Raw genomic sequence first — 14,788 nt, forward strand, 5'->3', positions numbered from 1 at the left:
TTCCAGAGTTTGTCACTTTTTTGTTCCATCTCAGACACGGTTAGATTGTTCACAAAATGTAATGATGTCAACAGAGACTGGAATCTGTTTCGTGACATTACATCAGCGACAGGACTGTATCTTGTGTCTGCTTCCCAGTACATACGGACTCCAGGCATTTGGACAAGACCCATCTTCAGATACATGCCAATCATCTGCTCTATTTCCTTTGTGTTTGTGTTTATAGATGATCCTTTCTTCTGAAAACTGTACTGATTTGTGTTATCTGCCAGAGCGTTGATCATATCTTCTGTCACAAACTTCTGAAAGTACTCCAGTGGTGTGCAGAGGGAATGGACATCATTACTCCAAAGCAGGCAACAGGGTTGTATGACTTCATGGCCAGATAAACAGACCTATTTACACATTCAACCATCCAATGGTGTTGCAGAACTGAACAATAGGTTCTATTAGTAATGTACATGAAGTTTTAAAAAGAAAAAAAATGGGGGAGGGTTTATTTTGTAGCCTTAAATGTGATGTTGTAATATTACAACACTGGGTCTCAGGGGAGTGCAGACAAAACCTTGCTATCACTTTGACCCACTGTTGTAAAATTACAACATAGAAATAACCAGCTCTAAATCTCTTAAAATCAGTATATTCAATGATGTCATAAAATCTGCATGATCTACACATATTAATGATCACATAAAAAAATATTTCAAGCTTTTTACTTACTTTAGTCCTGATGTATCCCGTCCAAAACAACAAGATGATATACTCCAAAGCAGGCAACAGGGTTGTATGACTTCATGGCCAGATAAACAGACCTATTTACACATTCAACCATCCAATGGTGTTGCAGAACTGAACAATAGGTTCTATTAGTAATGTACATGAAGTTTTAAAAAGAAAAAAAATGGGGGAGGGTTTATTTTGTAGCCTTAAATGTGATGTTGTAATATTACAACACTGGGTCTCTGGGTGTTAAATCGCGGGAAGCATAGTGTGGTGCTTCATCATTGGCTGTCTTTTCCGATTTTAGTGTTATTACTTTGTTTTTATGTTTTTTCAAATTTTTTACAAGTACTTCGTTATTCTGTTGCATTTGTTAATAGTAATCCAAAATTTGAATGATACTTATCTCAGCCAAACCTGGGGAGCCAGACCCGACATGTTTCGCACATAAATCGTGCTTTCTCAAGGGTCTCCCTGGAAAATATAGAAACGGGAGCCGTAACATACAATTGTGAGCAGCCCCCTCCCTACACAAAAGTTGCAACATTAAAAACCAGTGTAATATGCTCCAGCTTACCGAGGTCGCCGCCGTCATCCGACTCCAAAAGTTTAATGAGCAAAAGATGGCGCCGGCATGAGACAACTTAATGAGGAGGAGCAAAGATACATTTTTAAGATGGATACAGTGGAACCCCGCGGGTTAAACAGCATGATTGAGTGGAGTTCTCTGATGTGAATAGGTTCTCGAGTTTGGCCAATGAGCTGCAGGGGGGCGGGAACTAAAATGGGGGTAAGTAGTATTTAAATTGAGGTCCGAGGACGCCGGCGCCATCTTTTGCTCATTAAACTTTTGGAGTCGGATGACGGCGGCGACCTCGGTAAGCTGGAGCATATTACACTGGTTTTTAATGTTGCAACTTTTGTGTAGGGAGGGGGCTGCTCACAATTGTATGTTACGGCTCCCGTTTCTATATTTTCCAGGGAGACCCTTGAGAAAGCACGATTTATGTGCGAAACATGTCGGGTCTGGCTCCCCAGGTTTGGCTGAGATAAGTATCATTCAAATTTTGGATTACTATTAACAAATGCAACAGAATAACAAAGTACTTGTAGAAAATTTGAAAAAAACATAAAAACAAAGTAATAACACTAAAATCGGAAAAGACAGCCAATGATGAAGCACCACACTATGTTTCCCGCGATTTAAACTTATTTTTGCGGTGGAGTGGTGGGGCTGAGGCGTTCTGGCCTTTTTGGATCTATGCATAAAACTTTATATGCACGTCTTTATAGAATAGCAATTAGGAAGATGGGCTTATAAATACAAATTGTTGTTATTTAGCACCAATAATTAACACCCAACTATTGGCACTATTCGGTTCATCATTCAGTTACATTGTGCACCCAAATTGGGCATGCAATTTTGAGCACCATATATAGAATTTGGGAGCTAAGACACAGTGATTTCCCCTTTGCCCGCTACTGCAGAACAGGACAGCAAATGTGTGAAAAGTGGGTGGTGATTGCGCTTTACAGATGATTTGAAAGTACGAAGGGATGAGACTCATGGTGGGGAAAATGATAGAGCAAGCTTGGTCCCTTTTTAAGGACACAGTCACCAAGGCACAAAATCTACATATACCGCGTATCAACAAAGGATCCAAGAGGAAAAAGAACATAGAACCGGCGTGGCTCACTGTAGAGGTGAAGGAAGCGATCAGAGACGAGAAAACTTCGTTTAAGGAATGGAAAAGGTCAAATACGGACGAAAACTGGAATAAGCACAAACAACATCAACGCAGGTGCCACAAGGTGGTGAAAGGGGCCAAAAGAAGCTACGAGGAAAAAATAGCCAAGGAGGCGAACAACTTCAAGCCGTTCTTTCAATATATTAACGGGAAACGAACCGCGAAGGAAGCGGTGGGACTGTTGGATGACCGTGGAATAAAGGGAGTGCTAAAGGAAGACAAAGAAATCGCTGACAAACTGAACACATTTTTTGCATCTGAATTTACTGAAGAGGATATACACAGCATACCGGAACCCATCAGGCTATATGCTGGAAATGAAGAAGGGAAACTGACAGGGTTGACGGTCAGTCTAGATGAGGTATGCGGGCAGACTGATATGCTAGAGAGCAACAAATCCCCAAAATTGGATGGCATCCATCCAAGGAGCATCAAGGAACTGAAAGGGACTATAGTTGAACTGCTTCAACTATTAGCCAATCTGAAGATCAAATCGGGAAAGATTCCAGAAGACTGGAAGGCAAGGGAGTCTTCTGCACCTTTTTTTTTTTTTTTTACAGATCGGTGCACATTATATTCAGGGACAGTTTGTACCTGAAGCATTGGAGTGTTAAGTGAAAACCCCCCCTCAGACACCAAAACCTTGTACCAAAATAATGCTTAAAAATATTAATTATTATTATTTTTTTTTAAAAGATTGTGGACTAAATATATTGGAAGTATAAATGAATAACCAAAACACTGATTTAAGTGGAATTGGTTTATAAGTTTTCTTTTTAATAACTTATGTTAATCTGAATACAAGTAATGTATTGCTTGTTTGTATTGATAAAATTGAATAAACAAATAATTTGAAAAAAAACAAAACAAAACGAGGAAGGGGGGAACAACCAAAGTGATTTAACAGAAGACAAACAGGAGGAGGAAATACTATTAATCACTCAACAAGTCATGCATAAAAAACAATGCAGGTGAGTAAGGTTTTAATGAACCAGTCATTAGAGTTAACAATTTATCTGAAATCAAAAGCACAGAAAAAAAACGTTATCTTGATATCCCACTAACCTGCAGAGGCTATGCCAAATGCCAGTGGGCAGAGCCCGGAGAGAAAGATTGTGCGGGTGACTCACCTGTTTGTTTGAAGCTTTATGAATGAATTGGGTGACATTAATATATGCTCTGCTTCGGCCTCTGGATTAAGTAGCACCAATTTTTCAAACACCTAGAATGTATAATTAATAATAATAATTTACAGGCTATTGTTCACATGAACTAAAGCTTCCTAGGCTTGAAAATGATAAATTTCTGTTTCACCTAAGTATCTGGGGCTCTTACTTTGTCTTATCGTTATCAAAAGCATATTAAATTAGGTGCAGCGGTCACAATCTCAACTCCCATCTCATTGGCCTTGTGCCTCACGGTGTTGCAGGGCTGGATTTAGGTGAAGGCAACAGACAGCGTGTTTAGGCTATCGAATTCTGAATATTTTTAGTGGCTCACTTTGTTATTCAAAACCAATATTATATCAATCAATCAAGTAACTGAAGTTATTTAGTGAACACTCAGACCCACAGCTGAGGTCTCAGTGAAAAAATCACGGAGCAGCTGTTTTGAGAGACCATCATCGTTGTTCACAGTCTCACCCACCAAACAACAGCTAAATAACTACACAAAGATGGTAAAACAAAACCAACTTAGCTTTGAATGGAGTGGGTAATCGATATAGCTGCTCCGGGTTCACTAAATAACTTCAGTTACTTGATTGATTGATATAATATTGTTTTTGAATAACAAAGTGAGCCAGTAAAAATATTTAAGTATATCACTTTGGATAAATAAATTCCCTTGAGGTACAAGATATCGAATTCTGAAACCAAAGACCAGGGCTTGGGAGCAGAGTACACTTGCTTGTAGTATGGGTTTACGATGGTGACGTGTATTTTGTTTCATTGCTGTTTGTTTTTATTAAAGTACACAAAAAGTATACCACACTACTCAACCGGAGAAGTGTAATACATTACAAAGGCCTCAGAATCGGAGCCTACGTACAGCTGCCCAATTACAACCGAAAAGTCAGCGTAGTTATGCTCGTACATGCTCCAGTCATCGGCCAAGAACTAAAATTTTTAATTCAACTAGCTTATTTTAACTTTATTATTTTAACTTTTTTATTGTTATAACTTAATTGTTCTCTTTTGTTTTTCTTTTTTTACTTTAATTTAACCCCTTTAAAAACATAAATATATTACTAATACGCATTTGCACTTATCCGGTATATTGAAACGGTGACAAAAAAAGAAGTCACTTATCTTATGTTTAGCTGAGAAATCTCTATATTTATCTTTCAACATGCTGTGCTGCTTTCTATAAATGCCGACGCGGCTAGCGTTTCGCAAACTCCTTTCCCATCCGCTGCTTCAGGGCCAGCAACCATGCATCAGAACTAAATTTCCTCCATCAGCAATTGTTTTTATTGACATATGCTTCATTGGAAGCTACATAGATGTTATCCAGTTACCGTATTTTCACGCATATAACGCGCGCGTTATACACGATTTTACAAACCGTGCATAACCTTGCGCGTTATACGCGTGAGCGCGTTTTACAACTTTTTTTTTTTTCAATCCGATCGGCATCCCCCCTGTGAACCGGCATCCTCCCCCCTGCTCGCGTCACCCCCCCTCCCCCGTAATCCTACATCCCCCCAGCACCAAACATCTCTTACCCGATTGGGCACCGGCACCAGCACCAATGCACAGGACATGCCAGTGCCAGTGCCCGAAGATCCTCCCTCGTTGGTTTGGGCTGGGCTGGGCTGGGCGGTGCGGTGCAGGAGAGATCCTCTTTCTTCCTGCGCCGGGCTGGACTAGGCTTTGAGCATTTGCGCATGCTCACCACCCAGCCCAGCCCAGCCCAAATCAACGAGGGAGGATCTTCGGGCACTGGCACTGGCACGTCCTGTGCATTGGTGCTGGTTCCTGTGCATTGGTGCTGGTGCCGGTGCCCAATCGGGTAAGAGATGTTTGGTGCTGGGGGGATGTAGGATCGCGGGGGAGGGGGGGTGACGTGAGCGGGGGGGGAGGATGCTGGATCGGATTGAAAAAAAAAAGTTGTAAAACGCGGGTAAGCGAGCGGGGTGGGGGGGGGGGGAGGATGCCGGTTCGGAGTAGGTAGGAGGAGGTTTTAGCATGCGCAGTATACGCGTGTGCGTGCTATATTAAATTTTTTTAACATAAATTTGTGTTCCCCGCGCGCTATACCCGTGTGCGCGTTTTACACGGGTGCGCGGTATATGGGTGAAAATACGGTATATGCCACTGAAAATCTGGAGAATGACTGGCCAATAGGAGGTAGCAAGGAGAGTGTGGCGCAGTGGTTAAATATGCAAGTACACTGAAAGTCTTCTGTGCTCAGAGTCAGATTGACAGTGAGACCGCTGAGAGAGCTGTAGAGCCTACTGTGAAGCGTCATCGCCACAGAGCCAAATTAAAACATGCCCTTCAGGGCTCTCTGAGGCAGCCGTTGGCGAAACACGTCAGAACCCGCCACACAAAAGACACTATGTTAAGGGCTCCTTTTACTAATCTGCGTTAGGGTATTAACGCGCGCTGAATTGCCACACGCGCTGGCGTTAGTTCTAGCCGCGTAGCGCGTGGTAATATCCTGCGTGCGCTAAAAACGCCTGGGTAAAAGGAGCCCTAAGTTTTCACAAATTTATTCATATTTTGAAACACGAAGCATTTATTGACGTTTTACAAAGTATTTCATTACTAACGGTGCGATGGTTGGGAAATGAAACCGCGGTCTCACTGTCAATCTGACTCTGAGCACAGAAGACTTTCAGTGTTAATTTCCTTGTATTACTTGTAGGCTGAGTGCATTATTTTTTTATTTTTGACACTTCCTTTTGCACCTAGCCATCAATAATTTATTGTTCCCAATTTTCTATTTCGGGCAGTTGTTAAAAGCTACAGCCTCAGCACCCTGAAGTGGTGAGTTCAAACCCACATTGCTCCTTGTGACCCTGGGCAAGTCACTTAATCTCCCATTGCTCCAGGTACATTAGATAGATTGTGAGCCTGCGGTGACAGACAGGGAAAAATGCTTGAGTACCTTAATAAATCCATGTAAACCATTCTGAGCTCCCCTGGGAGAACAGTATAGAAAATTAAATAAATAGTGTGAAAAGTTTCAGCCTCTTGATAACCAGAGCTGGGATTGTGACATCATAATGCCTCATTCCACCAATGCCTAAGAGCCAACCTCATCAGTGATGTCACAATGGCTTGATTGTCCTATACCTGGCTCACTTTCACTACTTTTTGATTTCTAGAGTGGAGCAGCGGTTAAAGCTACAGCCTCAGCACCCTGAGGTTGTGGGTTCAAACCCATGCTGCTCCTTGTGACCCCGGGCAAGTCACTTCATTCCCCCATTGGCCCAGGTACATTAGATAGATTGTGGGATAGGGAAAAATGCTGGAGTACCTGAATAAATTCATATAAACCGCTCTGATCTCCCCTGGGAGAACGGTATAGAAATTTGAATAAATAAATAAAGGTAGGAGGTCTCTCCACTCATCTCTCGCTCCATATCAGCCCCTTAGATTGTAAACCCTCTGAGGAAAATACCTCCTTACCCGAATGTAACTCATCTTGAGCTACCGCTGAAAGACAAGAGCTAAATATAAATCTCTATAACCTTAAATTAAAGGTCAAAGTTATTTATGAACCCCCCTCTTTTACAAAGCCGTGCTAGTGGCTGCCATGTGTCAAAAGCCCCCAAGCCCTTTAAATCTCTATGGGCTTCGGGGCAGTTACCGCAGCAGCAGCTCCTAGCGTGGCTTTGTAATGAAGGGGGGGGGGGGGTAAAAACATTTATAGTCTCATCTCCCAGTTCTGACAGGAAGGCCCTGATTCGATAAACAGCTCCTACTGAACGTCAATCAAAGTTTATAAAACCGCACCTAACTTAACTTATGCGCTGGTAGGCATAAATGTTAGGTACTAATATACGGGAAGGGGTAAAACGCGGACCTGACGGACCTCGCGGATCTAAACCCCTCACGTCCTTAAAAACCTGAGGTCCGTGCCGCTTGTCGTTAGTTTCTGGCTCTGACAGACCTCGGTGACAATTTACTGCCGACGGATCCGTCTCACCCTAGGGAGGGAAAAGTATTAGGATCCGTCAGCGCTAAAATGTCACCGAGGTCTGTCGGAGCCAGAAACTAACTACAAGCGGCACGGACCTCAGGTTTTTAAGGACGTGAGGGTTTAGATCCGCGAGGTCCGCGTTTTACCCCTTCCCCTAGTATATTAGACCAAGGTTTTCCTGGTCTAATTTACCAGCACCTAACATAGACGCCTACCAAAGCCTAAGTCATTCCAAGGCCAAACTCTTCTCCTAACCACGCCCACTTTTTGGGTAGGCGCCGTGTGGAACTTAATCATTTTTAATTGGCTTTTAATGATACTTTTAATCACCCTAGGTGTCACCGATCTGGACAGAATCAGGACCGAAATGCCCAAGATGAAATGCAAAATAGCAAAATAAAATACTAACTGCTCCGATGCTTTGTTTGCGTTTCATGCGCAATATTTGTTAGTATTTTATTTTGTTATACCACCATCGTTTGAGAGAATTTATTAGATCCACAATAAACAAAGTTTTAGCTACATATGTATGTTATACTGAGGGTCAGAGATGACGGAATAATCAAGAACTTTACCAGAGCAGATCATAAGACATTTGTTTAAACAAAATGCAATTTAGATAAAGTAGCAGCAAAGGTAGTGATTAGAGTAAAATTATGCAATATATATTGTATTAGTGGTTCCCTATTGTAAATAAGAACATAAGCAATGCCTCCGCTGGGTCAGACTTGAGGTCCATCATGCCCAGCAGTCCGCACACGCGGCGGCCCAATAGGTCCAGGACCTGTGCAGTAATCCTCTATCTATACCCCTCTATCCCCTTTTCCAGCAGGAATTTGTCCAATCCTTTCTTGAACCCCAGTACCGTACTCTGCCCTATTATGCTCTCTGGAAGCACATTGGCTAAGGCTCTTAACATTTGCATCTCCTCTTCCTATAGGCTAAGGCTCTTTGCACCTGCATTGTGATGTCATAGAGCTTTATGGTTATAGAAACCTAGAAACATGATGGTAGATAAAGGCCAAATGGTCCATCCGCAGCATCCACTGTCGCCTCCACACCCTATTGGCTAAGGCTCTTAACATTTGCATCTCCTCTTCCTATAGGCTAAGGCTCTTTGCACCTGCATTGTGATGTCATAGAGCTTTATGGTTATAGAAACCTAGAAACATGATGGCAGATAAAGGCCAAATGATCCATCCGCAGCATCCACTATCTCCTCCTCTCCCATAAGAACATAAGCAATGCCTCCGCTGGGTCAGACCTGAGGTCCATCGTGCCCAGCAGTTCGCTCACGCGGAAGCCCAACAGGTCCAGGACCTGTGCAGTCATCCTCTATCTATACCCCTCTATCCCCTTTTCCAGCAGGAAATTGTCCAATCCTTTCTTGAACCCCAGTACCGTACTCTGCCCTATTACGTCCTCTGGAAGCGCATTCCAGGTGTCCACCACACGTTGGGTAAAGAAGAACTTCCTAGCATTCGTTTTGAATCTGTCCCCTTTCAACTTTTCCGAATGCCCTCTTGTTCTTTTATTATTCGAAAGTTTGAAGAATCTGTCCCTCTCTACGCCCTTCATGATCTTGTAAGTCTCTTATCATATCCCCTCAATGGAGAATTAGTCCCTGGGAAGATTTTTAAAACTACATAGGCAGTTGCAGAATCTGAATCTGCGCTTGCTCAGAGTCTCAAACGTTAAGCATTGGAACAAACAGTTTTAGCAGGACATGTATTGAAAAATATGGTTAGTACTTGTACTTTGTAAATTCAATATACAGGCTGAGCAGAATCCAATACCTCACCTGAATCTGGATTTCATCAGATAACTCTCTTGCCATACCATGGAACTGTCCAGCTGTTGGATCCAGGGTACTTACAACTACTTTCAGCCTAGTTTTTCCCTTCAACTTGCCATGCACCATCATGGCAAAGTTATATTGTGCTGGAAGCTGAAGCAAAGCCTTTAAAAAGAGAACATACAAGTTCTGTTCAGAAAAGCAAGCTGTAGGGAATACATTGAAGAAATATTTTGGTCAGATGAAAATTCTCATTTACCTGCACAAATATTCAAAATGCTACGTCTAGATCTAGAAATTACCTCTTACAATCCTATACTTACAGAATGTCAATCAGGCTCTCATCTCCAACCAGGACCATACCATTCCATTTTGGAAGGGGGAACATTAATAAATCAGAAATCTGGGATTATTGGGTATAATTTCTATATACGGATATCTGAATTTTGGATTGTCTTCCTATGGATAATTGGGAGGTGGGGGAGAGAAACAGTTGTAAAATGGGTAGTTTGCATATCACTAAGAAATTGTTATGCATTGTGGAAGCAACATTTCTATTTCACTTGTCTATTCAAAAATAAAATATATATATCTGGTTCTTGCTGATGTGCCAGGATTAGGAGAAATGATTGAAATCTACAAAATCCTGAGTGGAGTAGAACCCACAAAAATGGTTTTCACTCCATCAAAAACTAATAAACAATAGGGGACACTTGATGAAGGAGGAAACTTTTTTTTTTAACTCTGAGAATGCATTGCCAGAGGTAGTGGTAAGAGCAGATAGCGTAGTTGGTTTTAAGAAAGGTTTGGACAATTTCCTGGAGGAAAAGTCCATAGTCTATTATTGAGAAAGACATGGGGGGAAGTCACTGCTTGCCCTGGATCGGTAGTGTGGAATATTGCCACTCCTTGGATTATGGCCAGGTACTAGTGACCTGGATTAGCCACCGTGAGAACGGGCTATAGGGCTGGATGGACCACTGGTTTGACCCAGTAAGGCTATTCTTATTTCTTAAACGGATCTTTCTATTTCTATGGTGTTACTACATGCAAGGTGTGGCTTCTTGGGGATTTTGGTTTAATTTACTGTACGTTTATCATTTTTGGTCAGCTATTATGTATTTGGCATTTGTATTCTTTGTGTGTGACCAAGGAATTCTGTTAGAATTATTTTTCTATGTAGAATTCTATAGTAATTTGACTTGTTCAGTGCCACGATAGTGGAGGGGAGGGAAGACAGCAGTTTTGTTGATCCTTGCTCTATATTTATGATTTATAAAATGACAGTAGTACAGGATATTGTTTCTTTTTATAATTTAATAAACTGATTTCAGTATAAAATTATAACTACTCAAGGCTTGTGTGGATGTGATCAGCCAGCGGGGACAGGGGAGCTCGCGGGGACAGGGAGGAGATGGGGGGACAAATCTTTCCCCAGTATTTCTCTCTAAATCAGAACCCCATACGGACACAAACACCCCTTCTGCAACACTAACCGGCTTTAATCACACCCACACAAACCAATCACACAACAGGTAGAAGCAGGGGAAAAGATATTGATCCGTGAAGTGGCGCGAGAGCCTGAAGAGCTTTGTGGGTCTGGATAGAGCGTTTGAGAAGCAGTGAACTTGAAACCCCCGACGCAGCGACTAGAGCGAAACGGAGGGTTCCCTGTCCGTCGGGTTCAGTGGCTGCAGGGCCCAGGGGGGTGAAGGACTGAGAGATCCTGGATGCCGAAGCAGCTAAGTTGTTTTCTTTTGTTGCTAAATCCTGGGCTACATTGCTACAGTGCTGATTTACTCACATTTTCGCGACTGAGGGCTGTGTGTCCCGGTGTGCTATGTAACATCTCCCTGCAGGCTACCATAGTTTCAAGTTTCAAGTTTATTTACATTTGATGGATCGCCTATTACAATATCTAAGCGATATACATTTTAAAAACCAACAGATTTTGGTAATACATTTAATATTGTTGGACAAGACATTAGACAAAGGGATTAGACATACATGAGTAAGTGGGTAAGAAGGGAAAAGTTACAATTGTAATATTTAGTGAAATTACATAAAATGGAAAATACATTAGGTAAGAATGGGATAGAAATATAAAAGGTTTTTGTTGATTGTTATGAAAATACAGGAAATTAGAATATATTTGTTATAAATCAAATGCATCTTGAAATAAATATGTTTTTAAAATTTTTTTAAAAGTAGTGATATCTTTTTCAAGTTTAATAAAATTTGGGAGGGCATTCCACAAGGAAGGTGCTACAACTGAAAACATATCATTTCGTCTTGTGCCGATAACCCTCAAAGACGGGATCGAAAGTAGATTCATTGAAGACGATCGTAGGGAACGAGAAGAACTGTGAGGGATAATCATTTTTGATATGAATAGAGGCTCATTAAAGATTAATGTTTTACAAACCAAAAATATTACTTTAAAAGTGCTTTTTTCTACTTGTTCTATACTTTGGGAGTACAGGGTTTGCTATGAAAGGTGGAATTTTTTGCCAGATGAAGCTGAACTGAGGCTTTTTCCTCCACCTTTCTTTCTTTTTTTTTCTTTTTCCCTGCTGCTACCTGTTGTGTGATTGGTTTGTGTGGGTGTGATTAAAGCCTGTTAGTGTTGCAGAGGGGGTGTTTGTGTCTGTATGGGATTCTGATTTAGAGAGAAATACTGGAGTTTAACTGACCCTTTTCCTGAGAGTATCTGTATTAGTGGGACAAATCTTTCCCCCACATCATTCTCTAGCATCTACTTCACTTTCTTAAAAATGCCTATAGGAATGCTACCTTTTTAAAATTCAGCCAGAATTGCGTACACAGCAAACTTTCTGCATCCTTTCATTACTCTGAGAAAGACAGTGTTCGACAAGCTAATTCACCTGAGTGCCTGAAAACTGCACTTATGTGTTTGCAGTGTACTACTTTTATTACAACAAAATATGTAATGTAATGTAATTTATTTCTTATATACCGCTACATCCGTTAGGTTCTAAGCGGTTTACAGAAAATATACATTAAGATTAGAAATAAGAAAGGTACTTGAAAAATTCCCTTACTGTCCCGAAGGCTCACAATCTAACTAAAGTACCTGGAGGGTAATAGAGAAGTGAAAAGTAGAGTTAGAGGAAAAATAAAAATAAAATAAACATTTTAACAAGACAGCATTGATCTAAATACTATGCTAGTGTTATGTGAAATGTGAGGGAGGAGAGGGAGAGAACTGTGACGGTGTGCAGAGTCTCATGGCCAGGGAAGGCCTTTTATATCATCTCAGCAGTATTTCCATCAGATTCCAATTTTTATTCCTGCAAAAAGGAAATTTAAATCCGTAGGATGTGCCTAAACAGTGTTTTCTCTGTCCTCCATCTCATCATTCTGTTGTAAATATAATTACCTTGCTCCCAACCCTACAAGCAACATAGACTTGCTTTTTCTCGGACAACAATGCCACTATGTACCGGGGGAAGGTACAGCAGTGCAGTATTATCATGGTAAAATTTCCTTGTGTCTCAAATTTGCTGAAACCACAAAAATGACCTTTTAATTTCTAAACTTTCTGACTGGAACTGCACAGTGACACTAGGAAGTTCTTGTTCACTGAAAGGGTGGTTGATCGCTGGAATAGTCTTCCACTTCAGGTTATTGAGGCCAGAAGCGTGCCAGATTTTAAGGCCAGATGGGATAGACATGTGGGATCTATCCGCAAAGATAGATAGGGAGGGTCACTGGAGTGGGCAGACTTGATGGGCCGTGGCCCTTATCTGCCGTCTATTTCTATGTTTCTATGTATCTAGATATATAATAATAATAATAATAACTTTATTCTTATATACCGCCAACAATCTTGCGACTTCTAGGCGGTTTACAATAACGAGAAACTGTACATATAGCGAATTACAGAGTATAACAGTGTACATCTGATGATAAGAGCATTAAAGATAATAACAACAGTTCGTATGCTGCAGGGCCGTGATGTGCCATGCGGCTTACGTAGGATTAGAGAAATTTCATAAATAGAATGGGGTATTCATAGTTAGTGATTGGGGGTTAACAGTTTACAAGTTACGAGGGGGCCTGTTGTTTTGGTTCGTTACCTAGGTGTTTCGAGAACAGGTAAGTTTTTAGGTGTTTCCTAAATTCTCCATAGTTGTTTGTGTGTGTAATTAGTTTTTCTAAGTCTTTGCCCCATAAGGCTGCTTGATACGATAAGAGTTGTTGATGGTATCTTTTATATCTGCATCCTCTGGCTGGCGGGGAGACGAACTTTAGGTGTGTACTTCTCTCATGTCTGTTGGTTGGGAATGAGAAGAGGTCTGTTATGTATTTAGGGGCTTGACCATGTAGTACCTTGAAGCAGAGACATCCTAGCTTGAACTTCGTGCGTGCCTCCATTGGCCTTACTATAATAGCATTTTAACCTTGGAACAAAAGCATTCCTTTTCAGTGGCTCATGTGGGATCTATCCGCAAAGATAGATAGGGAGGGTCACTGGAGTGGGCAGACTTGATGGGCCGTGGCCCTTATCTGCCGTCTATTTCTATGTTTCTTTGTATCTAGATAGATAGATATATAATGGCCTTACTATAATAGCATTTTAACCTTGGAACAAAAGCATTCCTTTTCAGTGGCTCATGTGGGATCATGTTTCCAAAATAAATTTTCCCTCTTATATGAAGAGCAGTACAAAACAGTACGGTACCTCTGTGGAGAACATTCTGACATAAGCTAGTTTGAAGTGTTCTTTTCTTATATAGAAAGATGTGACTCACAACTCTTCACATATTCTTTTTAAACGCTCTCCTTAAGCCAGCTATAAAAAAATAAAAATGTATTTCCCCCTAAGACTAGTTTCTTCAACCCACTCTCCTCAAGACGGGCTCAGTCTGTTGAGTTTTCAGAATATCCACAAAGTCTATGCCAGAAACAGACACGGATATAATGAAGACGGTGCATACAAATTTACCTCTTACATATTCATTTTGAATACCCTAAAAAACCCACCTGGCAGAATATGTCCCAAGGGCTGGGTTGAAAGCGAAGTTACTTACCTGTAATGTGGGTTCTCCGTAAACAGCAGGGGAATGCAGCCATACTTTCCTTCCCTCCTCCTTCCCCTCTTTTTCTACCTGACAGCTGTTTAGCTAGGGATAAAACTGATTTTACAGGGGAGGAGCTGTGAGAGGCGGGAGACCCTGCACATGCTCAGTAAGCAAAATCTTACTTTAGCTATGGGAGAGCACTGACACATAGGATCAGTCTAGGACTGATTTCCCTGCATTTCCCCTACTTGTCTCTGGAGAAACTCCTGCCCTAGACTATCATCTTCTCCAGAAATTTCTTCTCCTAATTTCTCAGTATTAAAGTTATC

The 14,788-nt window shown here is 41.3% G+C and overlaps 1 protein-coding gene across 1 annotated transcript in view; it reads right to left on the reverse strand.

Annotated features, from left to right (window-relative positions):
- NUP210 (nucleoporin 210) overlaps nt 1-14,788 on the reverse strand; it is a 199,431-nt gene that overhangs the window by 54,503 nt on the left and 130,140 nt on the right. The window contains exons 28-29 of the mRNA XM_033925716.1: nt 9,421-9,579; nt 3,599-3,690 (exon numbers count right to left, since the gene is read on the reverse strand). Of these exons, the coding sequence (XP_033781607.1) occupies nt 3,599-3,690; nt 9,421-9,579 (251 nt within the window). The remainder of the gene's footprint in view (nt 1-3,598; nt 3,691-9,420; nt 9,580-14,788) is intronic.

This window comes from Geotrypetes seraphini, chromosome 17 (genome assembly GCF_902459505.1).
Source record: "Geotrypetes seraphini chromosome 17, aGeoSer1.1, whole genome shotgun sequence".
NCBI lineage: Eukaryota > Metazoa > Chordata > Amphibia > Gymnophiona > Dermophiidae > Geotrypetes > Geotrypetes seraphini.